The sequence below is a fragment of the Castor canadensis genome, chromosome 5 (assembly GCF_047511655.1).
Source record: "Castor canadensis chromosome 5, mCasCan1.hap1v2, whole genome shotgun sequence".
In the NCBI taxonomy this organism is placed as follows: domain Eukaryota; kingdom Metazoa; phylum Chordata; class Mammalia; order Rodentia; family Castoridae; genus Castor; species Castor canadensis.
Genome location: NC_133390.1, coordinates 127,389,791 through 127,417,262, shown reverse-complemented (window position 1 = coordinate 127,417,262; position 27,472 = coordinate 127,389,791). Strand labels below are relative to the sequence as shown.

The 27,472-nt window shown below is 45.3% G+C and overlaps 1 protein-coding gene across 1 annotated transcript in view; it reads left to right on the top strand.

The window, feature by feature from the left end:
• The window catches only part of Glb1 (galactosidase beta 1), an 80,467-nt gene extending 61,403 nt beyond the window's left edge, over nucleotides 1–19,064 (top strand). Inside the window, exons 14-16 of the mRNA XM_020175169.2 lie at nucleotides 330–461; nucleotides 2,399–2,653; nucleotides 18,518–19,064. Coding sequence (XP_020030758.1) covers nucleotides 330–461; nucleotides 2,399–2,653; nucleotides 18,518–18,787 — 657 coding nt within the window. The 3' untranslated portion in view covers nucleotides 18,788–19,064. The remainder of the gene's footprint in view (nucleotides 1–329; nucleotides 462–2,398; nucleotides 2,654–18,517) is intronic.
• The last annotated feature ends 8,408 nt before the right edge of the window (nucleotides 19,065–27,472 follow it).

Below are 27,472 nucleotides of genomic sequence, written 5' to 3'. Positions count from 1 at the left end.
CTGAGTTCAGTCTCCAGTACCACCAAAAAAAAAAAAAAAGACACAACGACATTCCAAGGCAAAGGAAAAGGAAACCTGGCTGACCCTTGCTGTGCTCTGAGTGTGTGTGTGTGTGTGTGTGTGTGTGTGTGTGTGTGTGTGTGTGGTCATTTTCCTGTTTAGAAAGTATTGACGGGGGGAACTTGGACACCTGGCCCATGACTTGGACTGAGGGACCAGCTCACTCCCTGTAAGTCTGATGACCCTTTGCAGCAGGCACATGAGGGCCAAAGTAAGTAAGTAAGTAAGGGTGCTGCCCTTCTTACCTTCCATTCAACTCTCATCCGCAGGTCCCCCAGGGCATCCTCGAGCGAAACAACGTGATCACTCTGAACATAACGGGGAAAGCAGGAGCCACTGTGGACATTCTGGTGGAGAACATGGGGCGTGTGAACTATGGCACATTTATCAATGATTTTAAGGTAGGATGAACCACAATGTTAGCACAGAGACTCAGGGTTGGCAGGCCTGTGTCTAATCGGTCAGAGGACGTTGTATACATCCATTTAAAAACTCACCCATGCATTCTTTGCCTCTGCTCTCATTGACAGTGAAGCAAATTTTACTGTGATGTTTCAGTAGACATACACATTGTGAAATGATCACCACCATCCAGCCAGTTAAATCCTAAAAGCACACACACATTTTGCCATGCTTGATGAGTGAGCCTCTCTGATTTGTTTTGCCTCCTTTGGGCTTGAGTTTGGTCATCCCGTGGAAAGGAACAGAAGCCACTCCACCATGTTCTTCCTCTGCTTTGAAAACCCACGTCACTCATGAAAGTCACTCCCTTGTCAACCAAGTCAGCTTAGTGTTTGATAGGCTTGGTTATGTGGGCTTTGACAGTTGGTCCATGACACACAAGCAATATGGACAGATTTCTGCCTTGCTACACTGCCTCTTATCTGGGTTGCTCACTCAGTATCTGGTCCAAATCTATATTTTCTAACAAATATTTCTAAAGCATTATTCAGCAAACTTTGTTACAGGGTGCCCCAGAAGTATTTCAGGGGGCGCAGAGATGGAAAATAGACTGCCCATAGCTTACCGTCTTCTAGAAGAGAGAAGACTTTCTGTAGGAAATAATGGCACCACCAGTCTAGGACAGGACAAGAACATAGGACTGCTTCCCAACCCTCTTGGAGACAGCCCAGAGGCCAAGCAATTACACACTTAGGGAAGGCTATGTACAGATAGCCTTTGCCTCAAGTATAGATGTCTTTCTTACCATCCTTGTGCTCAGCTATAATCAGTAGTCTTTCTCCCTGGCTATCAGAGGCCACACTGACCCCTGGATTGACTAGACTGTTGAATAGTCTGGGTACCCAGCAAAAGAGCCTGGCACACAGCCACAGACTTAATATTTACTGGGTTACTAAATGGACAATTAAGACTTGGTATCAGAAGGTATCCTGAGACAAATCTGGGATCCACTGGGAATGGAAAAGTTCCCCCATATAAAAAGCCAAGAATGAGCCGAGAATGGGCACAGTGGTATGTGCCTATTATCCCAGCACTCAGGAGGTGGAGGTGGGAACATCATGAGTTTGAGACCAGCCTAGTCTACATAGCAAGTTCCTAGCAAGCCTGAGATACATAGTGAGATCCTGTCTCAGAAAAACAAATTTAAAAAAAAAAGCTGAGAATGGGAAGTTTAGATGGGTCTTGATCATAAGTCTCCATGATCACAGCCGGGGACACCTCAAGTCCGTGGACCTGTGGAACAAGGAGTGACTTCCAAAGCAATTCAGAGGCTGGCCATTTTCATCATTGCTCTTTATGTCCTCTCACAGATCTGAGAGGGTTCTCACTTGTGACTTCTCACTTAGTCCTCACAGTAGCTGAGTGCACTGAGGTGTGACCATGTGTGAGGACTGCTCAGGAGGGGCTCAAGGTCAAGACTGGCTCCCAGTACAGGGTGAGAGGCAGAGGCCATCCACTCCCTCCCTCCTTCCCTCCCTCCCTCCCATCTGCAGTGGGTAAATGGTCTTTGCATCCCTCACTTCTCATTTCCCCCTTCCTCAGGTTCCATTTCTTCTTCCATATTAGCAAACACTGAAGTGCTCCATTGGCTCCATCCCCTTCCTGTGGATGCAGCAGCTCTGGCCCTTTTGCGGTGACATATAGCCTCCCAAGGAAGGAAAAGTTGTAGTTTGGGAAATACACCTGTTCCCTAGCAGATATGACTAATGCTTGAGGCGACCTGTGTCTCTTGGATGTGCGCATGGTTTGACTCTTATTTATAGCAGGGATTTGTATTCCAGCTTGCTTTTCCCAGAAATTCAGTGCTGAATGCAGAGACCCTTGAAGTTCTTTTCCTTCCCTCCCCAGCTCAGTGTGCCCTGTTTCTCCTTCATAGGGTTTGGTCTCTAACCTGACCCTTGGCTCCAATATCCTCACGAACTGGACAATCTTCCCCCTGAACACTGAGGATGCAGTACGCAGCCACTTGGGGGCTTGGAGAGATCATGGTGCTGACCACCATGGTGAAGACTCTGCTACCTGCACATCTTACTACACACTCCCAGCCTTTTATGTGGGCAACTTCTCCATCCCCCAGGGGATCCCAGATTTGCCCCAGGACACCTTCATCCAGTTTCCTACATTCACCAAGGTACGTGTCTTCTTGGGAAAAGTTTGTATTTAGGCCTCAAACATCTGTTTTTAGTGTCTGAAAAAGAGCCAGAAGAGCCATTAATGGGTTGTTGCTGTGTGACAGTTTTAGGTGTGGAGGGTTCTCTGTGTTAGTTTACTAATTCCTCTGGAGCGGGATTATGGCAGATCTTCAGGGGCTCAGTGGAAAGTTTGGAGGGGTCTCCCTGTGTCCTGCTTTCATTGACTTGTCAACTTCCTTCAGTGAATGGCAACTTTCCTGCTTCCCCTAGAAGAATTAAGGCCTTGAGACCTTTTTAGTGTTTATGAGAACTTCTTTTTTTCTTTTTTTACCTTCTAGTTCCAAGGCCAAAAGCATAGCACTTATCTTATCTGACCCCTTCTTCTTCATTTTTGGGAGTGCTGGTGTTTGAATTCAAGGCGTTGAGCTTACTAGGCAGGTGCTCTGCTATTTGAGCCATGCTCCCAGCCCTCTTCTTTATCCAGTGGAAGATCTGGTCAGGGGTGACTCTCCCTGAGAGCGTGTTTCTCTTTGACCCATGCTGAGCTGTACTCCCAGACCATCCTCACCTTCCTACAGCCCTGCACCCTTGGCTTCCTCCCTTATCTAGAAGATCTTTAACTCATCCTTGTCCATCCCCTCCCCAGTCAGTGCACTTTATTCTTTGAAGACACTGGCATATCTTCCTTCACTGTAGTCTTCGTCCCTTGAATCCTATTTTTATCCTAGATGACCTATCACTCAGTCATTCAACAGTTTTTATTCTGTGACTGAATGTTATGTACCCAAGGTTTGTGTCAAGTAAGGATACAGTGATGAATATAAGCACATTTGGTCTTTGCCCTGTGGAACTCTCAGTCTAGTACAGCAGGGAGGCCTAAATTGTCTAATCATCCAAACTAAATGATGAAGCCATGATAGGTGCTAAGAAGAAATATGGGATTGATAATAATTGGGGCATTTGACCTTGTCAGGGAGATTAGAAAAGCCTTCCTGAGGAAAGTGATACTTGGCAGAGACATGAAGGATGAGTAGGAATTAACAGGAATGAGAAGGAGGTGTACTCTAGGGAGAGGGATAGCATCTGCAATGCCATGTTGTAGGAGGAGAAATGAGCAAGCCTGGAAGTGGGGAGAATCCAGGCCATCGTAAAGTTTTGACTTTATGTTGAAAGCCCTTGAAGTAGGAGACTGACATGATACAGTTGTGATACAACAGGTGCTTGAGTTCAAACCCCAGTACTGCCCCCCAAAAATATCTATTCATTACCACTGTGTTTGAAATATTTTCTACTTAGCCTTTCAAATTCTTCTTTGACCCATAGGCTACTAAACATTGCCTTGTTTAATCTCCGTACATTCATGCATTTTTAAAGCATAATTTGTTTTTATTGGTTTCTAATTAATCTGATGTCTATAAAACTTCCAGAAGAAGGGAAAAAAATCTATGTGACCTTAGGTTAGGCAAAACTGTCCTTAAATGAAAAACTTTGTAAATTGGACTTCATCAAAATTAAAAGTTCTTCCTTGTCAAAAGACATCCAGAAAATGAAAATTCAAGCCACAAGGTGGAAGAAAATCATTTTCAAGTCATATATCTAACAAAGGATTTAAAACTAGATTATGTAAAGAATTCTTACAACTCAACAATAGGAAGAAAACCCAATTGAAAAGTGAGTAAAAAATTTGAATAGACATTTCACCAAATAAGGTATAGAAATCACTAATAAGTACATTAAAAAATTCTTAATGCTTCAGATGTGTCTGAAAAGTTACAGAAACCAGGGCTGTAGGCATGACTCAAAAAGTGCAAAGCCCTGAGTTCAAACCACAGTACCACCAAAAAATAAATAGAATAAAGAAGCCAGGCATAAAAGGCCACATATTGAATGGTTTCATGTATATTCAGTGCTTAGAAAAGGCAAATCTAGAGACAGAACACAGCTAAATGGTTGCCTATGGACCGTGATTGTCGTTGGATACTGCATTTCTTTGGGGCTAGGGGAAATATTCTAAAACTAAATCACGATGACATGACCAGTGATAAGCATGTGTGAAGCCCTGGGCTTCATCCCCAGCACCACCAAAAGTTTGTTAGCCAGGTGTGGTGGTGGACATTTGTAAAACAAATAAAAAGTTGTGATGTTGTTTGCACAGTTATCTTACAATCCAAGAAGGCTTATTTTATAAGCCTTAAATTTAAGCTTTTTTTTTTTTGAGATGACACTTCACTGTATTGCCCATGCTAGCCTCAAACTGAGCTCAAGCAGTCCCTGCTTCAGGGTTGTTGTTGTTTTGGTGTTTTGGAAGTAGTACTTGGGTTTGAACTCAGGGCCTTCCGCTTGCTATGCAGGCGCTGTGCCAATGGAGCCACATCAACAGCCCTCTCCTGTTTATATCTTCTTTCTACCCCCATGGTTTTATCCCCTAAATGCTCATGCCTACCAAGCTCCTTCTTGGGTCTTCTTAATAACCTGAAACTCTCTGCTGTTAACTGTAGTTCTTCCTCTATCCAGCCTTGACATCCCCATTATCCTTTTTTAAGAGCCATCAATCCAGCGTGCTCCTGCCTTCCTCTCTGTCTCCCTCCATTTTGAAGGGGTCCACCATCGGCCTTCTCTGCTGGGTCACAGGTAACTGAGCAGAGCTGGAGAGCCACTGCAATGCACTAATCAGGGCCGTGGTCCCCTGCAGACTCCAGCTTCAGGAGCTCTTGGACAGGCCCACAGTCTTGGTCTCTCTCTCTTCTCTCTTCGCCCTTGGCCTTTCTAACCTTTCCGCCCTCCTTAAACCACAGTTGCCCCCCTCCTGGGACCTCATCCTCCTTGCATACCATCAGGTGTGACTCCTTTGATCCCTGGCTTCCTGTCAGACTTATCGCTCTGCCTCCACCCTCACTTCCTGCCCAGTGGCCTCTATGCTCTGAATCCCCTCCCCACCTTCCTCCAGGCCAAGAACCAGTTCTCAGCTTCCTCTGCCTGCACCTGGGCTGCATTTCATCAGCTTTTCCATCTCTCTGCCAACTCCCTTTTTGCAGCCAAGGGCTGCAGGGTGCTAGAACCCAAAAACAATGGAAATGCCTTCCTGATCTTCCCCTTTAGCCAGCAAACATGTTCTTGCTCCCTTGTCTCTGCATTTTCTCTCCTCCTTCCTTAGTAGAACCAAGGTGCAGAAATGGAAACGCATGGGACACTCTGGAGGTCAGAGGAGGCTCACCTTGGCTGGGTCAGGTATCAACCTTGGCCTGCTGCTCAGGACTTTGTGGATGCTCCTCAGTCATCTGTGTGGCAGGGTGTCCTCCTACTGTCTCCAGTTTGGAGATGAATAGCGGGAGGTTTAGCTTGTATGAGGTACAGAAGTAGCTGGCAGAGTGCCCCCAAGCCCCAGGTCTATCTGACTGGAAAGCTGGTGTGAAAAGGCAGGAGGCATGGCACAGGGCATCAGAGACAGGCAAGGAGCTTGGGCTGATCATCCAGGCATGGACCTTTGCCTATTCAGTAAGCCTGATGAATGCTCTGCCCCTTCATGCCTGGGAAGTGCATACACACAGTGTTTGCCAGTGTGTCAGAGAACCAGGCTCCCCGAAGACCATCAAGTCCATGGGTCCACTCAGAAACCCTCACAGAGTTCATAGCAGTCGCATCCGTAATTTCAAAAAGGAAGGACAACCCGTGTCCATCAGGTGATGAGTGAATAAACAAAATGTGGTACATCCATGCAATGGATTATCATTTGGGAATAAAAAGAAGTGAAGTACCAATCCATGTTACAACATGGAGGAAACTTGAAAACCTTAGACTATCAAGCAGAAGGAAAGAAACAAGTGACAAAAGACCACTGCTATGGCCTGAATGTCCCCACTGAAACCCTTGTTGAAATTTACCTTAATTGTGAGATAATAAGAGGTAGGACCAATTGGGACCTCTAAGAGATGTTTAGGGCTTGAAGGTGCCCTCATAAATGGGTTGATTCATTCATGGATTAATTGGCTGTTAATCCTCTCAAGAGTAATTTTGTTATAAAAGCCAGTTTGGGCCCCCCTTGCTATGTGATGCCTTGTGCCACCTTAGGACTCTATAGGGTCTCCACCAGCAAGAGGACCCTTGCCCCATGTGTCCCCTTGACCTTGGATTCCCTGGACCCCAGAACCATGAGCTAATGAAACATCTATTCTTTATAAATTACCTGGCCTCAACTACTTTGTTGTGCAACAGAAAACAGAGTAAGGTAACCACATATTGTGTGACTCCATTTCTATAAAATGTTCAGAATAGACAGATCCACAGAGACAGGAAGATTTGTGGTTGCCTAGAGCAGGGAAGGGCAGCCTTGGGGAAGTGGGAGGTGAATATTAAAGAATATGGGGTTTCTTTTTGAGGTGATGAAAATATTCTAAAACTGTGGTAATGGTTGCACAACTCTATGATGACTAAAGACCACTGAATTGTATTTGAACTGTATGTCACCAGAGCATCACACACAAAGACCCATCTAAGGGATCTGTAGATCAGGGATTAAGTAAGTCTGCAGAGACACCTGTGTGATGCGTAACAGAATGGATGTGGTTAGTGTTTTCTGGTTTGTTGTGGTCCCTAATGCCAGAGTATCTGAGTGATCAGCCTGCTCAGAACACAAAGCCCCACTCTCCCCAGTGCTGATGGCTGGCTCACATTTGAGAGATGAGCCTTTTGACAGATTGGTTGAGTTGGGTTTGGGGGACAGGTACACACCAAATGACCAACTGAAACGACAGCCATTCCTTACTTCTCCTTCTTTTTTTCCTTCTCCTCCTCTTTTCCTTCTTTCTTTCTTTCCTTTTTTTTTTTTTTTGTGGTACTGAGATCTGAACCCAGGGCCTTGTACTTACTATGCAGGGGCTCTGCCATTTGAGTCACTGTGCCAGCCCTGTTTTGTGTTGGGTATTTTTGAGATAGGGTCTCGGGAACTATTTGCTCTGGCTGGCTTTGAACCATGATCCTCCTGATCCCTGCCTTCTGAGTAGCTGGGATTATTAGCGTGAGCCACCTGCTCCTACCTTCTAATAAGTGTTGGGAAAGTTGTTCACCTCCAGAAGGCCTGGAGGCTCCATGCCTCCCCGTCCCTTCTCCCTGGATGCTTTGCCGTTAACATCTCTTCTACCTGGCTGTTCCCAGTTTGTTTGTTTTTTTCTAATAAATCAGTAAATACAAGTATTTTCCTGAGTTCTGTGGGTCATACCAGATCTAAGGAGGAGGTTGTGGGAATTCCAGTTTATAGCAAGCTGGTCAGAAGTACAGGTGACCTGGGATTGCACTTGGCATCTGAAGTGGGACAGTCTTGTGGGTCTGAGACCTTTAATTTGTGAAATCTAACACTAACTCCAGGTAGACAGGATCAGAATTGAATTGAATCGTTGGACACCACTTGATGTCCAGAGAACTGACTTATATCAGAAAAACATCCCAGAAAGAGCAAGGAATGTGGCAGAAACCCAATCGAAGAGGTGGTTTGTGGTCTTATCTCTCAAGGAGCTCAGATATTACCCTGAGGACTTTGTAGAACTATCAGGAAGTTTTAATATCACAGTGATGTGATCAGATATGGCAGCAATTTGCCAGGATTTGCCAGAGAGAGGAGAACTTGATGACTGTTGAGTATGTAACCCTGAGAGAAGGACCCTACCAGTGGGAGGTCCTTAATTAAACACTATAATTTCAGATAGTGATGATAATTGGGAAGAAAACAAATGAGATGATGTCATACAAAGTAAGGAGTGGAGGTGAAGAAGCTGCTGCCTTGTACGTTAGTCATCTGTTAATGGGTAACAAATTACTCTAAAACTTAGTGGTTTAAAACAGCAATAAAATTTATTATCCTCACAATGGGTCAGGAATTTGGGACTGGCAGCTGGGCCACAGGTCAGGGTCTTTCACAAGTGCAAGGTCAAGCTGCTTACAAGGAACCTTTTTGAAGTGGCTCCCTCACATGGCTGGCAAGCTGGTGATGGCAGGAGGCCTCAGTTCTTTTCTGCTTGGGCCTCCATGGACTCCTCTCCATGGACTCCGTGGGTGTCCTCACCAGAAAAGAGGCCCAGGAAAGAGAGTCAGTCAGGAACTTTCCTTTATCGTAGCCTAGCCTGAGAAGTCACACAGCAGCACTCTGTCCCAGTCTGTTGCCTAGAAGAGAGTCAAGTCTGGTCCCTGCTCTTGGGGGTGGGAATTAGGTTCTGCCTTCTTAAAGCTACCATGCAGGGTGGTCAAAGAATGCCTCTGGGAGGAAGTGACTGATATGGGGTAAGACCCTTGTCTGTGTAAAGGGCTGGAGGAAGAGCATTCTGGATCCTGTGAGCCAGAGGGAGGCTGTGGAGATGAGATGGAGCAGGGACAGAGTCAGGTGGGGTAATGAGAAGCTTGGTTTTTCTCTGCTCCGGTGAGGGGCAGGAAGCAGGGTGTGACATTTAAGGATCACTTCTCAGCAGGGATTAGATTATACTAGGGCCAGATTGGAAACTGAGATTCCTGGTGGGAAGCTACTATGCTAATCCTCAAAGAAACTGGTTGGTGCAGGCATGGTGGTGTGTGCCTATAATCCCAGCACTTGGGAGACTGAGGCTAGAGGATAGAAAGTTTGAGGTCAGATTATGCAACATAGTGAGACCCTGTCCCAAAGAAGGGAAGGAAAGGGAAGGGGAGGGGTAGGCTGGGTGATGATGGATGGAGAAGTGCAGCTTTGTGAAGAAAAGAGAAGGTAGGATTTGCCAAAGGCGGTTGTGGGGTAAGGAAAAGCAAAAGCAAAGATGGAAAGGACCCCAGAGTCTTTGTTCTGAGCAGCTGGAGGCATGGGCTTCTGAGGTAGAGAAGACTGGAAAGGAGTAGATGTAGGGGTCAGAAACTCAGGATGTCAGTGTCAGGCACTTGCTAATCATCACAGGGGACTGGCCTTCTCTTGGCCATCAAAGAGGCAGCCATACAGTTTGGAAGCAGCAAAATCATTGAATTGCATTCAGGATAGTGAAATATCTGTGTCTCCAGACCTCATGCCTGTCCTATAGTCTATGCGTTAAATCTGTACAGTGCAGGAGCTGGTCACAGTTGTAAATTGTAAACATGTTCCTTCGAATGTGTTTAGTGTGAGTGTGAGTGTGGGGGAATGCAGAGGAGGGGCCCCTGTCCCTGGCTTGGAGCGTTTAGGAGAGGGAGCTAGCTGGTCACACATATCCTGAGTAGAGCGCAGCGGGCAGGAACATCTCTTCTGCTCCCCCGCCCTTCTGAGTATTCTAGCCAGGGTGTCCAGCACCCACATAGAGGCTTGTTTCCCAACATTTCTTGGGCCGTCTCTCACCTGGCCTCTGGTAACATCTGACACAGACAGCCATTCCTTTCTGTAGCAGCTGTTCTCCTGACTGGGCCTGGGCCTCTTCACCCTTTCAGAGGATGTCACCATACTGCTGTGTGGTGAGTCCTTCAGTTCCATCTCCAGCCCAACTCTTAGGAGGTTCTGGAGCACTGCATCTGACTGCCAGTGTGGGCCAACTACTGGGGCTGGGGTAGGCACCACTGACCTGAAATATATAAAACAGAGCCCTTCCTGCCTGTTATCCCTGAACGCTGCCCTTCTGCTGGAGAAGTAGTCCTGGGAGGAAGACTGAAACTGGGACTCCAGTGTAGCACTAAGGAGTGCAGTGAGGGGGCCAGCTGTGGGGAATTCTAATACAAGCAACAACATTTCCACACGCCAGTGCACAGTTGCTGTGCAGCGTACTCACCAGGGTGCTCTCAACACAATCTTGAGAGACACAGATGTGGCTAGGGAACCCTGGCAGGCTGAGGTGACTGATTAGTGAAAGAGGAACTAACAGGCAGAAAATGACCCTACTGTTTTTCTGTTGAGTTTGTAAACCTACTTACTTTCCTAGAAAGTCATGTGCTAAGTCACTTTGTAGCTCTGGAGATGTATATCTGTGAGCTTATGCAGTTTAAAGCAATTGATAGTTTAGTTCACAGTATTGAGTATTGGCAGACTGCATGGTTCTCTGGTCTTGGCTGAGCAAGACCCCCTAGGTGTCATTTGGCTGTGTCTCACATCGTTCACCTCATCGCACTGGTCAGCCCTGGCTTGTTCACATGGGGCCTGGCAGGGCAGAAGGAAAGAATGCAAGTGTTCAAGGTTTCATAAGACCCGAGTCAGAATTTGCAGGACATTTCTTCCTGTTCTTTATCTAAAAGAAGGCACTAGTCCAGCCAGATCCAACAAATGGAAAAACTCGTTGTCGCTCTGGATGAGGGAGCTACAAAGAATTGTGACCATTTTTTCATAGGCCAGAAGGGCTTCAGTGCCTTTTGACCTCTTTTCATTCTAAATGTCAGGAGCTTATTAAGCTTTTTTTTTTTTTTTCCTGATTTGCAATTAGCTTATCCTGTATAAGATCTACTATTTTCATATTTCATTATCTAGTCACATGTCATATGAATTTGGGAACTAAATAGTCAGACTTCTTTCAACACGCATATATTGATTTAATAGCAAAACTTGTTAGAATTATGTATAATCAGTACCTAGACTCATATAATTTTTAGTTCATGGACTTTATAACAACTGTATGGCAGCCTGGAGATAGTCATTGCTTGTCAGTTCTTGGTTGTTCCAGATACATGAGGTGGCTTGGTGACTGTTGTTAGGTGGGGTACCACATTAAAAAGTCAAGCGTGGGCTGGTGGGGTGGCTCAAGCAGTAAAAGCACCTGCTTAGCAAGTGTGAGATCCTGAGTTCAAACCCTAGTGCCACAAAAAAAAAAAAAAAAAAAAAGTCAAGCAATGACGGGACTATTGGGAGTGAGAAGGAAGGAAATGTAACTTTCATTGTGGTGACATCAGTTCTTCAACTTGGCTCTGCTATCATTTGGACCTTAGGTGTCCCTAAAGGTCTGAATGTAAAGGCTTGGTCCCAGTGTAGCACTATTGAGAGGTGATGCCACCTTCAGGTCATTGGGGACTGACCCTGGAGGAGACTGTGAGGCTCTGCTCTCTTTTGCTCTCTTTTGTACTTCCCAGCTATGAGGTAAGTGGTTTTGCTCACCTGCGTGCTCCTGCCATGACGCTTTGTCTCATACCCAAAAGCAAAGGGCCAGTCAATCATGGGCTGAAACCTCTTAAGTCGAAGAGGAGATGATTATCTTAGCTGGTTGTTATAGTAACAGAAAGCTTACACAGGATCTGTAATAATAAATAAGTAAAATGCAGAGAAACCATAAAGCTACTTAATTGTATTGTTCCAAGACCAAGCAGAGGAGTGTGGTTGATGCCAGCTGCAGAGCCCTTAGGGGTTCTGAAGGAAGGAAATGTTTGTTTTTTTTGGGGGGGGGGGGTGTTGGTAGTACTGGGGTTTGAACTCAGGGCCTCTGCTGTACCATTTGAGCCACTCCACCAGCCCTTTTTTGTATTGGGTTTTTTTGAGATAGCATCTCCCAAACTATTTGCCCAGGTTGGCTTCAAACCATGATCCTCCTGATCTCTGCCTCCTGAGTAGCTTGGATTACAGGCGTGAGCCACGGATGCCCTGTGACAGAAGGAAATTTTTTCTTTTGTATATTTCAGGGAGATCTGTATAACATCTTACCTCTGAGCATGCACTCTCATAATCTTAAATTTTTTAAAATTTTCCTTTCTTTCTCTCAAGTTAACAGCACAGTGATTCATGAGTTGTGTATAGTGAGAACTATTCACCTTGAGAATTAGACCTTTGCCTTTTCCATTTTAAGATCTCCATATGTCTAAATGTCTTTCAGAGTTTATTGTCACTTTTAAAGGAACTCCCCCCAAAATTGAAAAGACTTACACTACAACTTAAAACAGTATTGAAACTTTTGCTTTAAATTCTCCTGAGAAGATTAAGTTTATTCAGATAAGTTAAAACAGACAGATGACACGTACTCACAAGTTTGTCTGATCAAAGAAGTAGGTCAGGGATTTCCATGTCCCTCACTACGATTGTCACCTCTGCTCATAGCACAGGGCAGGGAGTCTGGGGTGAAGCCATGGTCAGAGAAAGTCAGACTTCATCTTGATCTGTTGTAGCGGGGATGGCCTCAGGACTGCCCAAATGCCCCTTGTGTTTGTGCTACAAATGCTTGTCCTCCTGTTGAGTTCACGCCATTAATTTGGGGATATCTCCCTTTAGGTCACATTTACCAACAATAATTTCAGCATAACTTTTAAAGAAAAACAAGAATCAAAGTATATATATTTTTAACTAGAATTTTTTTTTTTTTAGTTCTATTCTTTTAAAGTGGTTTTTTATTGGTCCAAGTCAAGGAAGGCATGCAACTACTTAATTGTCTTTCAGTGAGCAGTGTCTTTAAAACTCTTAAACTGAGAGCAAAGGAACATGAAGTGCCCTCTTCACGCCAGGCTTTGTGTCATCTCTTCAGTGAGTCTTTTCTTAGGCAGCATGGTCAAGTGTTAGCTAATGAGCACCCAGCTGAGTGCTGGACAAGGTCTTTCTCTTCTTAGAGCCTATGACATAGCTAGAAATAGCTGATAGACCAGGCATGACACAAATGATATGCCTTTGCATTCATGGAGATAGGGAGATGGTGCTGACTTTGTTAGAAATATCTTTTAGATATTGGGGTGTTGCGCGAGAGAGAGACGACACAACTCAGAATTCAGCAGGCAAGACAAAATTTCCTTCTGCAGAAGGGTGCTCCACAGACAAAGAGCAAGCATACCCGGTGGGGATTTTGCTGGGGTTTTATCTCTAAAGCAATGTTTCCCCACATCTCCCCGAATTGGGCAAGGTTTGGGTTCACGGTCTATGCCGTTGGCTAACTGGAAAGAGGACGTGTGGAGGGTCTTTGAAGACAAAGAAGTTTTAAAGCTCAGGGAAGCAATAACTGTTTTAGGTTATCAGCTCTGGAACCAGGGCAGCTAGCAGAATTCTTGCCCCACTGAGGATAACAACCCTTTGTTTTTAATAGAAATTTTATCACGTTAAGCAGAGTCCATGAAGCGAGCAAATGGGAAGCGAGTTAGTGAGACTGACATTTGTAACAGTGGTGGTTACTGCTTAAATCTTTTGACAGAAAAGATCCAACCTAAGTTGATTCTCGCAACTGAGAGTGGGAAGCCCAGGATAGGAGGATCGTCGTGACCCTGCCTCTGAGGAGGTGAGGACGCAGTCACAGCCTGTGAACTGAGCCGGTTATATGTCTGGGGATAGTGCTCAGGCCCAGGTACAGCTGATGTGCTGAGGCCTAGGGGAGAGCAAGGGAGGCCAGGGTGACTGTGGACCACGGTAAGGAGAAGGGAAGCAGTGCGTGGAAATCCCCAGGCTTGTTGCCACGCAGGCTAGCTTTCAGGAAGAGGAGCTGGATGTGGAGCAGAGGACACCGTGGGTTCTCAGGTTCATAGAGGCAGTGAAGACCTGAAATGAAGCTGCTGTAGTATAAGACAGCGTCAAATGGGACTCGTTCCAGCAGACTGGCAGTGAGGATGGAGAGGCTATGGTCTGATGATGAAAGCGGGCCTCCCCAAGCTCAGACCTGTGTCAGCAGGGCGGCCTCCAGCCAACGTGCCTGTTACACATCAGGTTAGTTAAAAGTAAGAATCCATTTTCTCCTTTGCCCTTGGTTTTTGATAGCTAGCCTGTCCTATTACTAAAGTTGGACACATGTACCCCATGACTGCATGTTCCAGAAGGAAAAGGAATAAATAATTGTCTGGCTGGAAGTGTGGCTCAGTGGTTGAGCACTTGGGTGGTGTGCAGGAGGCCCTGCTTCAAGCCCTAGCACCACAAAAAAAGAAAAAAAGGAAAAAAATTCATAAATTAGCCAGGCCTAACTTCGGCACTCAGGAGGCTAAGGCAGGACGATCACAAATTCAAGGCCAGCCTGAGCTACATCATGAGATCCTGTCCTCCTCCAAATAAAATTGGTATTGAATGCCACACAGCAGTTATGATCAGCAAACGAGCCAAGTCCCGTGGCCCACACCTGTAATCCTAGTACTCAGGAAGCAGAGATCAGGAGGATCACAGCTTAAAGCTAGCCCGGGCAAATGGTTTGCAAGACCCTATCTTGAAAATATTCAACACAAAATAGGACTGTCGAAGTGGGTCAGATGGTGGAGTGCCTGCCTAGCAAGCTTGAGGCCCTGAGTTCAAACCCCAGTACCACCCAAAAAAATCAGCAAAGGACTATTCTATGTAATGCACTAGATACTAAAAACGACGTGATTATATAGTTTGTACAGTTGATATAGTTTACGTAGTACATTTAAATAGTTCAAAATTAGGCAAAACTAATGTATGGCAGGTGAAATCAGGATAGTGACAATGATTGGAGAGGAAGAAGGCGATGGTGACTTGGAGAAGGCGGGAGGGATGTTTCTGAGTACAGATCTGTTATTTCCTGATCTGAGTGGTGGTTATACAAGAATGTTAATTTTTTAAACATTAGTCAAACAGGCCAATGACAGACTGCATTTTTCTGATGAATGTTATATCTTAGTTTGCCTTAGAAGTTGGCCAGAATTCTGATTACACCAGAATCTAGTTGTTAGACTGAAAAGTGCAGAGAGGTAGACAAAGTGATGACTTGCCATCAGCACAAGAGAGCTAGAGCCCACTGCCATCACAGACTGGGGGATTTTATAGGAAAGGAATGACCTGGTAAAGGATGGGAGGAATTTTTCTGTTGTGACTTGTCTATTGTCCATTCCTAGGAGTAGTCAAGGAACTGGGCCTTGTGTCCTGGTACAGGTGCTGGGAACCAGGGGATTTCAGTCACGGACCAATGGCAAGAATAGGACACTGCTGAGGGTAGTCAAGAAGCTAAGCCTTGTGTTCTGGCACAGGTGCTGGGAAGCAAGACATGTCCCTTGGAGGACCCATCGCTATCAGAGCCATACAACTCTAGGGTCAAGCAGAGTTTAAGGTGGCATAAGTGAGATCAAGTTGAGACCTAACACTAGTGAATTAAAATATCAAATCTATAATAACCAATAAAGTCAAAAGTTGGTTCATGCAAAAATTTTTTTAAAAATCGAAGCAAGACTTATCAAGGGGAAAATGGTGGCAAAACCAATCAATATAATTATGGATGAAAAACAAGGATACATTACTAGAGATGGATACTGTGACTGATTTTAAGCTAAAAATTTGGAAAGACAGATGCAAGTTGAAAAAGTCCTGTAACTAGCCAAATTGGCACAAGAAGAAAATCAAAATAGTTGCATATCTATTAAAGAAATTAACTGTATAAGTTTAAATTAAAAAAAAAAAAACCTTCCTATAAAGGCAAAGCTATCCAGCACTGGGGAGGCTGAGGCAGGAGGATCACAAATTCAAGGTCAGTCTGGGCTATGTAGAGAGAACCTGTCTCAAAAAACAAGAGGAAACCTAGGGACCAAGTAATTTCAAATTTTAAGTTTTTAATTCTACTATATATGTCGGAAGGGATGAAATAAAATGTCTGTTTTTCAGAGTATACTCATTATCGCTTCCTGAGCAGGCATGATTGAACCTCCTAGGTGCAGGACTGACTGGGATAAACACCACCCCTGCCTATTAAGAGATTATAGTTTGGAGGAAGATAGACATGGAGCTGTGTAGTCAGTAGCTAACCCGATGGAATGGGACCTGAGTAACAAGTCTGGATAGGAAGGAAGAGTGGGTGAAGAAGAAAGACCTGGGGTGGGCTCTGGGTGTTGGGATTTTCTGTCTCTCAGTCGCAGTTCTATCTGAGAAGTGGAGACACTTACTGTATTTAGCGTCAGGAGGTAGACCTTTCCAAGTGTGGGAAGAGCTAGTAAAATGAAAGCCAGAGGGGGCGGAGGCTCACAGGTGGGCACACCCACCAGCTTCCTGAGCCCTGGGTTAGAAGCTAAGGAGAAGCTGAGAAACAAGTCTAGACCCAAGTTATATTTTGGGGGACCCACAGAGAAGTCTGGGAACCATTGCCTCTGCCTGTTGGCCAGCAGGATCAGTACCCAGAAAGACGAGCTCGTCCTCCAAGGCTGAGCTGGCACTTGCCAGGGACTGCTGTCCTGTCAGCCTGTGTCCAACCATGGTGATCTCCCAAGAGCAGTGACTGCTGCGTCCTGCCTTCTTCCCAGGCACAGCATCCCTCTAACCCCCAACCACCCTGCTGAGGGGACTCAAAAAAGCAGCTGTCAGCTCACTTACCAGGTCAACGCGCACAAGAGCGTTTGCTTACTTACAAATGAAGCCTAGATGCTCACCTGGTGTTTGGTCAGGAGTTGGCTTTGCTTTGGCAGGAAGCTCATGTGGTATATGTCATCTCTATGCACTGCTCACCAAGCCCTCGCTCACCTGCCTTCACAGCCATCTCCTCCCTCAACAAGGAGAGCAGGTACTCCTGTTCTCTAATACTGAAAAAAACCCAAAAACCGAGACCCTGGCGGATCTCAGGCTGATACAATCTGGTGAAGGTGACCTCGCGTGCACCTTTTAGGATGGCTGGAGATAACATCGTGGTAAAAACAGGAGTAAAGTGATTCGGAGAACTGTGAAACTGTCATCCTTTTTCTAAATGACTTAATCCAACAGACAGGTGGTTTTTGATCACTGACCTCCTTCTGTGTGGTGTCAGCACCAAGAGTTTTTCGTCTCAGTACTGTAAGGAATGCTGCTGATGACTGCATTTTCCCCAAGTCAGCCACTGGGCTGGCCACTGGACATGTGCTCTTTTCTTCTGTCCCCTTTGTCCCATGACTGGTATGGAAAGAGTGAGTGGAGATCTGGCCAAGGTCAGACAGCTAGTAAGTGGCAGAGCTAAGAAATTCAGAAGAGTTGAAACAAAGGGGACACTGGGGACTGAAAAAATACTCCAAGGCTAGCAAGTCTAGGGTGACGAAGAGCATTTGTGTCATGGAGCATGATGGGTACCAGGGTGCCTCCCAGTTACCTGTTACCTGTTTCTTTCTTGCTTGCTCCCCTCCACTCTTCTGCCCTCTGTCTTCTCCCTTTATTCCTTCCTTGCTTCCTCTTCCAGGTTTTCTCTTTGTCCCTGGCATGTGTGTGCTCTCCCCTGGGCTTCAGTTTCTTTCTGGTCACTTCTCTTGAGTTCCATCCTCTGAGTAGATCCTAGCACATGTAGGGAGGCCAAGCAGACCACCAAACATGGCCACCATTCTTCAGGGGTTTCTCGCTGCTTCCCCTGATGACAGGAGCTGTCTTGCAGCTGCAGAACCACCTCTGTTCCTTGCAGCAAACTTAAGAGTCTACCGTTCCTCTGAGGGAGCTCGGAGAATCACTAAAACAATGCAGTGACAAAGACGCCCAGCTGGGTGGCCCTTGTCCTCTTTCCCCCAGCCTCCACATCCATCTTGATGGCTAGTTTGGGGACTGTACCTGTTATCTGCCTGCTCTCAGGCTACAGGCCCTGGAGTTCTCTGTGGCCCAAGCATGTTCCCTGGCATTCACCAGACCAAGAGCGGCCTCTAGCAGGGGAGAAGAAAGCAGGAAAGCTCGACTGGGGAGGAAGCAGTTCTGCAGCTCCCTTCAGTGCCCGGCCAGGCCAGGGTCACTGCACAGAGACATGCAGTACCTGGGGGCTGGGTGAAACTCTGCAACTTGGTGAACTGCCTCCTTGTTCTCCAGGACTGGCACCTATGGCTGTTTGAGTCTGAGGCACCAAATATGTTTTCCTGCAGCAGGAGCAGGCATGGGGAGCATGACTCTGCTATTTATTCCACCTGCCCTCTGCCAGGCAAGGCCACTCCTCAACTGGACCCAAGGCTGGCCTGACCCTGGTTTCTCATGCACCCTTTGTGGGTCCCCATCATGCCTGGGTCCCCGCATCAGGGATTCCATGCACCTCAGGGCTGTTGCTGCATCCTGAGTTAATGGTTTGTCTGTCTCTCTCCAGGGCCAAGTGTGGATTAATGGCTTTAACCTTGGCCGCTATTGGCCAGCACGGGGTCCCCAGAAGACCTTGTTTGTGCCACAGCACATCCTGACGACCTCAGCTCCAAACAACATCACAGTGCTGGAACTGGAGCAGGCACAGTGTGGTGACCAGGGCCAGGAACGATGCATTGTGGAGCTGGTGGACAAGCCAGAAATCGGCGCAGCTGGGTCTAGCCACCATCACCCCCTAGGCCTGTTCAATCAGAACACATGGCTGAACCGCATGTGACAGCTGAGACTCTTGGTCCCCCTTGTCGGGCCAACACTTTCTGGAGAGGTAGATAGTCTGGAAAATCAGTTTAGGGTGTGCATTTTCATCAGAGGTTTTCTGCAGGCCTACCGTGCCTGACTCCTCAACCCCGGGTCGCCCTGGGTATGTGAGGGAGGCGACAGCACAGCAGGGATGACAGACCTGCAGAGTTGGGGTGGAAGCTGGAAAAGGGTCCTTGACTTTCATCTAGGAAGAATCGTGTTATCTTTGCTAAATAAAAACTGTGCCGAAGTAATGATGTTCCTGTTTTTAATGTTGAGCAAGCCGGCATTAAACGATATGGTATGACATAAATCATAACCAGGTTTGAGTGGGCTGAATAAGCCACCTCACTGGCTTGAGGTTCAAAGGGGTAGAAAATAGTATGGGTTTGTTCTAGTGGACTGCCACTTTCCTGATCCTTATTGAACTTGGTTTTGAATTTCTATGATATATACTAGGTGACCCATAAATGCAGTCACTCCCAATGATTATACAAACAACCCAAATGGTCAACAACTGTCAAGTATAGATTGTATGGTCCATCTGTACAGTCGAATAGTATTTGGCCATTAAAATGGTGAGGCAGATCTGTATTTATGTGAACACGCTTTCATGGTACACCATGTGACCCACTGTGTGTTAAGTTGTTAGAATCACACATCTCTGCACACTCAGTATACATGTCCTGTGTGTCCACAGATGAGTGTACACACGTGTGTGCACATGCACCTGCATGGATACACATGTCTGGACACACAGCAGTAGCTCTCCTTTGTTGAGTGCTTGTCCTACACTACACACCGTTCTGAGTGGACTGTGGTTCCCTCACAGATCTCTGGGCAGGCTCTGCCAGATCTACCAGACCACAGGGCGGGAAGTGGCAGAGGTGGGACTGCACATGGCCTGTCTGCCTCTGGTACAAACAATGCTGCCCCTACCTGCTCTGCATAGGAGGGGCTGAGAAGCATCAGAATAGTTAGGGTGACTGCATGGCCGGGGCGGGGTGGGGAGTAAGTATTTGGACAATTACTCACTTTCTCTAACCTGTGTTGGAAGTTCTTTGCAGGGAATATGTTGTTTTTGTAAAGGAGGAAGGGTTTATGTTTCCACGGCCGTGTGTCCTTCCTCTCACAGACAATAACTACTGGGATGCAGCCAGACACTTAAGACTCCTGCCAAGACAAGCTGAGAGTAGAACTGAGTTGGGGCTCCAAGTATATCTTTTCTCAGATGCTCGGCTCCGTGTGTGGCATAGCCCCAGGTGGAGGAGGGCTTCATGGACCCACACCACTTTTCATTCCTCTTCCACTGCTGTTACTGAAAACAGTGGTGCACCAGGACTGGCCAAACACTGGTGAGCTTGGACAGGAGTGCAAGGTGGTGCATTTTAAAGTGCATGTCCACCAGTAAATTGTACATCCCCGTCCATCGAGGCAAGCGTAGTCTTCAGAAGGCTGGCCAGTGGGGTGTAGCACCTGCTAGAGCAAGCACGTCCTTAAATTTGCTCACCAGAGTGTCAGAACCACACTGTGAGGGAGGTAACAGTAAATCCACTTCACAAAGAAAACATTTAAAGCTTTAGTGAGGGAGACATGCACCATGTGCAGTGGTGCATGCCTGTAATCCCTGTACTTGAGAGAACCATGTTGAGTTCAAGGCCAGCCTGGGCTACGTAGCAAGACCCTGTCTCAAAATTTTTTTTTTCTAAAACAGCAAAATTGGTGTTTCCCTCCAAAGTCAGCGATTTGACTCATCACTATAACAGAATCCTTTAGTGGTTCCCTCCCCACTTCTACACCAACTGCCATCCCTTGCCCTGGAAGTTTCTGGAAGGCAAAATCTTAATCCTTTGTAGTTACACTTGGCTCCACTCAGCCCACCCAAATCTCTGCTGCCTCGTGAGCTGGTTTTTTTGCTTTCTGTAATGTTATCCATGTCTTCAGCACTACCGGTTTCTCTGAATAGCCTTATTTCAGATCTGTCTATCCATAAACTGATTTCAGATTTAATTCTGTATATGGATGCTATCTGAAAACAATAAGGGCAGGAACGTTATTCCTTGCTATGTAAACGTTTTCTTTTTTTTGGTGGGACCAGGACTTGAACTCAGGGCTTTGCACTTACAGAGCAGACACTACCACTTGAGCCACATCTCCAGTTCATTTTTGCTCTGATTATTTTGGAGATGGGATCTACTGAACTGTTCCCCTGTGCTGGCCTTGAACTGTGATCCTCCTGATCTCAGCCTCCTAAGTAGCTAGGATTACAGGCGTGAGCCACTGGTTTCCGGCTTGTGAACCTTTTATGTTAAGTTTATCTTTGAACTGTTTGTAATATCCCAGTACTCAGTGCAGGCCCACACTAACCCAACGCAGCACTGGCAATCTTAGAATTTTGCCACACTCTCCCTCACCCTTCTGATGAACACTGTGTCCTTTCCACCCTTGGTTACATGCAGCCCAGATTTACATAACCTGTAGCACATTGTGCTTTTAACAGAAGTCTTGAGTGGGTCTTACATACCCTAACATTCACATTAAGCTAGAATTCCACTGCTAAACTCTGCAGCCATTACCACACTCCAGTGCTAGAGCCCCTGCTTCACCCTAGAAAGTTCTCTCAAGCCTGTTTGCAGCCAGCCTTCACTCCCACCCCCACACCTGGCAATGTGTGCTTTGTCTTCTGTCTCTGTAGTTTAGCCTTTGTTAGAAATTCCATAAACTGGGGCCAGAACATATCTGTATATGTCTTCTTTCGTGTAGCATAATATGACTGAGGTTCATCCAGGTCAGCATGCTCATGGTTGGTTTATTTTCGTTGCTGTGTACTATTCCATTCTATGGATGCACCATGTTTGTTTACCTGTTTGCCAGTAGACAAGCATTGGAATCATGTCCAGTTTTTACAATTATGAATAATGCTGACATGGACCTTCCAATTCAGTCCTCAGCGTGGTCACGTCTGACTTTTTAAGGAAGTGACAAGTGGCCAGATGCCAGTGACTCACATTTGTAATCCTAGGTACTCAGGAGGCAGAGATCAGGAGAATTATAGTTTAAGGCCAGCCCAGGCAAAAAGCAAGACCCTATCTCAAAAAAAAAAAAAATACCCGCTATAAAACCAACATACAAAAGGGGGTTGGTGGAATGACTCAAGTGGTAGAGAGCCTGCCTAGCAAGCACAAGGCCCTGAGTTCAAGCCCCCACCCCCAAAAAAGTGCAATGCAATTTCAGAACATCTTTTATGAGGACACTTAGAATAACTGGGGCCCCCACCCTTTCACTCCCTCAGGTCATTGAGTGATTTTCTCTGTCAGTCTGTCCATCTTTGTTTCTCAGTAAATCTAGTTTATTCAAAATGAAATTGTTGTGCACTGATCTGAGACTGGGTTTTTTTCCATTGTTTCCCCATAAGCAATGTGTCTTCTGTCAAAGGACACAAATAGGAAGTGATCTTGTTTAGCCTTTGTTTCTCCCCTTTGTGAAAAAAGTCATTTTCTGAAATCAGTTCTTAGTCACTATGAAGGATCTGTCTGGACTGTGGTTGCCCAGACAGATCTGTCTGGACAGTGTGGGTTGATGGGCAGAAGAAAGGTCAACATCCAGAGGACCCAAGCGAGGTGGCTCCAGGTCCTGCCTCTGTCTGCCCAAGCAACATGGGCTCGGCTGTCCCTTGCCCTCCAGCCCTCTGGATGCCCAGCTGCTTCCTGGCTATCTATAACACCCAGTGAAGATTCTAGAACAATCCCCATCCCACAGTTGCTCTTCTTGTACCCCAAGGGACTTCCCTGTGTGTGAGGAAGACTTCCACAAGCTTCCATCCTCCTGTACCCCTAACTATCAGCACCATACCATAAAAATGAAACAGGACAGGCTTTGGGGCAGAGCCCCGGAGTCCTGTTTCCACTCTCTCACCGTCGGCTTGATCACAGGGGAGTGACTCACAGATAAGCCTCGATTTCCTCTTAAGTGGGGTCCTCTTCAGGGGCTTTTAAAGTTAAGTGAGGTAATCACAGAAACACTCTGCACACACTTGTCTGTAGCGGGTGCTTACTAAATGCTGGCTTGAGTCTATCACATTCCTCTACCACAGTAGTGAAGTAACCATCTGGAAACCTGAGGGAAAAGGAGGGGAGAAATGGCACCCAGGACACACCGTCTCTTCCCATCTCCTCCATGTTCAGTTGAATAGCATGGTGCCTCTCCTGAGCAGCCACTGTGCTCTGTCAGTTTGTTTTTTTTTTTTATTTACCCAACAGCTGTTCATTCAACCCTTAATCTGAACCCCAAGCTAACAAGTAGGCCACATCTCTTGCCTCTCAGGGAGCACTCAGATGTGCAAATGGATGCAGTATTGTGGGGGTCACAGTGACAGGAACAAGACTAGAATGCTGGGTTCAGTCTTAGGCTCCAGGTGGAGCAGGGCTGGTCAGGGCGAGGTCCTGGAGCTAAGCCTGATGAAGAATAAGAGAAGAGGAAAAAAGATGAGGTGGGAAGGGCGGGAAGCGCTTCACAGAGAGAAGACCCAGTGGTCTTCCAGACACAGTGGGATTCCGGGGTTAGGGTTGTGTGGCTCAGTCAGGCCGGCCTCTGCACAGAGTGGTGGCTGGAGAGACGGCCCAGAGTGGCCTCCTACCAGACTGCGGTGTCCTAAAATATTATTTTCACATGGATGCTGTGCTCTGAAGTTTCTAGGTTCATGTCTTACACGTTGATGGTGCTTAATGATAGTAATGACATTTGAAAAGTGATTTTGATGTTTTATTTTGCATGTGGTGCCTCATTTAGTTTTATATGAACTTTTGGCAGAAATAGGGCGGGTGGTTTGCAACCCAATTTTCAGTTCAGGAAAAGTGAGAGGTGGGAAGATTGTGATTTATACAAATTTGAGGGTTACCCCCAATTTCACAGTTTTCCCATAAGCAGACTTCCTGGTTGATTGGGCTGCAAGGAGAGACGTTTTTATCTCATTTGATGAAACACAAAACACAGAAGATTTTAGTCAAGCCTTTCCTGGCATGGCAGTCAGGTCTAGTCTGAGCTGTGGCGCCAGGTTTTGGGGAATGACTCAGGAGTCTTGTGTGTGAATGTGTGGGACTCTGGGGGACATAGGTGAGGAAATGAAAAATCCTGCTAGAAAATGGATTGCTTACAAGACCAGGCCTCCATCCCAGACAAAAGCCATGGTTCTACAGCCCAGCCTCTCTTCTGCTTTAATTAGCTCCTCGACATTCAGGAACTTACCTGGAAATCTCTACAAGTAGCGAATTTCTCTGAAAATAGTGGGCAGAGGAACATTCCATGGAGTTGGAGTTGAGCAATCAAATGGTGACTTGGTTTCTCTCTGGAGGGAGCCCTTCCTCGTGGTGAGCCAGAGGAGACAGGAGAGTGGGCAGATGTTGGGAGCCAACAGGTGTATTGAATAGGCTGCGTGTTTGAGTTTGGCACAGCCCCAAACTGCAGAAGAGAGCAAATATAGTTATGCCCAGTAAATTGCACGCTTGGATTGGCACAGCCTCAGCTGCAGAAGTGGGCAAGATGCAGTACAGCTGTTTTTCCTTTAATGGTTATGTTTGGAGAGAAGCTGTCACAGGTTCCTCCTGTTCCCAAGGATTAAAATGTCACCACCCCCCCACCCCCCCACCCCAAGAAATGCCTCTCCGCCTCGTGTTGCCACTGTATATAATAAACTCACTGGAGGGGAAGGGTGCTTGTTTGTCTCCATCCGAGCACCCAGCCTACCTGGCCCCAGCTTTGTGCATGTTTGGTCTTCCGTCTGTTGTCTTTTCTGCATCTCCTGTCGTGCTCAGTTAGGTTTCTAGGACGAGCTCGTGCAGAGAAGCACTGCAGGTTGACACTGACTTGAAGCCCTCAGATGCTGAGAACAGCCTGACCCTTCATGTAGGTGGCGGGGCTCATGTGTCCATTGTCTGTCATGAGTAGTAGACTCCAATGCATATGGCGCTGAAAGAACAAATATGGTTACTACTCAAGAAACCACTTCGAAGAGTTTGTTTGCAGTATACCTGGAAGGTTCACCCAGTGTTCTCTTGATGGGTCTGTCATGGTTTTGTGATTACTTGGAACCAAAATGCCAAATCCTTCCACTATTTGGGATTTTTTCAGTTACTGTGTACTAGAAAGAAGAGCTAGATGGGAGACATTTGTTGCATAGAAAGACAGTCTTCTCTTTCTGTTAAAAGTTTCTGTGATCTCCTTATTGGCCGATAGCAGGAATACTTCTTCCAAGCCCTCTTCTGAAGTCACTGCAGATTCAACTCTATCTCATTACAGATTCCACAGAAGCCAATCTGGCTAGAGGAGTTAGAATTCTGATTACAAAGGAGGACAGGGTGGAGGATGGAGAAGAAAGATTGAGATAGCTCTCTGATATTTTTTCCACTCTGGCACCAGAATTTTTTCTCTTAATAGCTAGGAAGGAGCCATCCATCTCAGGTATTCAAATGGAGCACTGCTTTTACAACAGCCACCTCTTCACTCTGGTATAAAAACTCAGTACCCACGTTAATTATAAGAGTAACATATGTAGAATGTGATTACCACACAGAAGGTATGAACTGAATTTATATTCCCCTTCATTAAGCGGAACTCTTCAAAGTCATCTTAATCTCAGCTGCTTGTATGTGTTAACTTTCAGTCACTGTAACAAAGAAAGGTTACAGTAAGAGGAAAGGTTTGTTTGGACTCAAGTTTTGTAGATTTCAGTCCTTAGTCAGTTGACCCTATTGCTTTTGGGCCTATGGCAAGGCATTTCATCATGGTGGGAGTACATGGCAGAGGAAGTTACTCAACGCATGAAAACCAAGAAGCAAAGAGAGTAGGAAAGAGACCAGTGTCTAGCAATCCCACTCAAGATAAATTGTCCTAAAACATCTCCGTACCTTCCTGCTAAGCAAAGCAGGAATAACTTGGCCTGTCCCTGCTGGATCTGAGCACAGGCTATAGCACTATCATGACCTACATTTGTATCACTGGGATAGTGCAGTAAACTTAAAGCAATTAGTTAAAGCATTACGTAGAACTGACAGTATGCCTCCGTGTCTAGCAAAAGCAAACTCAAAATCTTCTTTGGAAAAAGGGCATTTTCACTTTAAATCTTGGGAAAGCCCTACAAATAATTTTCAAGGTCAAACAGTAGTCACAGCCAAATATAATCACATACATGGAAACAGAAACATAAGCAGGGATAATAAACAGACCCACCCAGGCTTTGGATATTGAAATTTATGCTGCCTATTTTTTAAAAAGTGCTTCTACAATATTGAAAGACAACATTGAAATAGCTTCAGAGAATAGGAAACTCTACAAGGAGATGTCACAGATTTGCAATAGAACCACATAGCATTTTTTGGAAATTTCGAAACTCATTGTATGGGTTTGAGAGCTGTTTAGATACCAAAGAAGAGAGAATTAATATAATGAAGTATAGTTCAGAAGAAATTACATAGACTGTAACATAGAAAACAACAAAAAGGAAAACAGGGGAATCATTTAAAGACATGGGGGATAAAGAGAAATGATATATTTATATATTAATCTGAATTTCAGAAAGAGAAGATAGAATGAAATAAAGGTAGCATTTGAAGAAAGAAAAGATGACAGTTTTCTAGAATCATTGAAAGACACCATAGATTTAACAGGCCCAAGCAATACCAAGTGTATAAATTAAAAAATTTCAGACCAAGGTGAATACCAACAACAAATACATGTATCTCAAACCAGCCACAGGATAAAGGTTCCCTTCAAGAGTGTGGCAACAGACTGGGGATTTCTCAAAAGGAGAAGTTGAAGACCAAAGATAATAGAAAGACACCGTCAGTGTACTGAAGGAGAATAACATGCAATTCTGTACCCAGTGAAATTATCTCTCAAGATTGTTGGCAAAATAAAGAATTTTTCTTTTTGAAAAACATAGGCAGAGACTCATTGAAAGGTATATTCAAACATGCATGTCAGACAGAAAGAAAGTGATTATAGAAGAAAGGCCTACATGTATGTATGTATGTATATGCCAAGAAAAGCAAAGAATGCTAAACCCATGCATAAGTGTGATTAAATATTAAACTAATGACACAGTAATAATAATGGTGGGCCTCACAAGACTGAATTGCATACACAAAAACAAGAAGTATAAGGTAAGAATAATATAAATAGAGTGAAAGGCCTCTACTTTTGCTGTTTGTTGTCTTTGGAGCTTTTTTCAGTAATATCTGTAAAATCAATTTTAATTTTAACTTTTAATATTAAAAACTAAACAGACTCCCCCAAGAAATTAGAGAAAAAGAAACATAATAGGTAGTACAAATGAAATCCACAAAAATAAAATTCACACAGAAATATATCAGAAATTAATTAATATAAATGACTAAATATAATAATTGAAAGGCCAAGATTGCAAGAATGAGTCTTTAGGGCTGGTGGAATGGCTTAAGTGGTAGAGCGCCTGCCTAGCAATCATGAGATCCTAAGTTCAAACCCCAGGAAACCGCAGGAAAGAAAGAAAAAAAAAGAATGAGTCTTTAATAACCCAACTATGTTATTTCCACAGGAAACTATAAGATGTGAAGATACTAAAAGATTTAAAGTAAAAAGTTAAAGATATATCATGTAAATGCATACCAAAAAGAAAATGGCATAACTT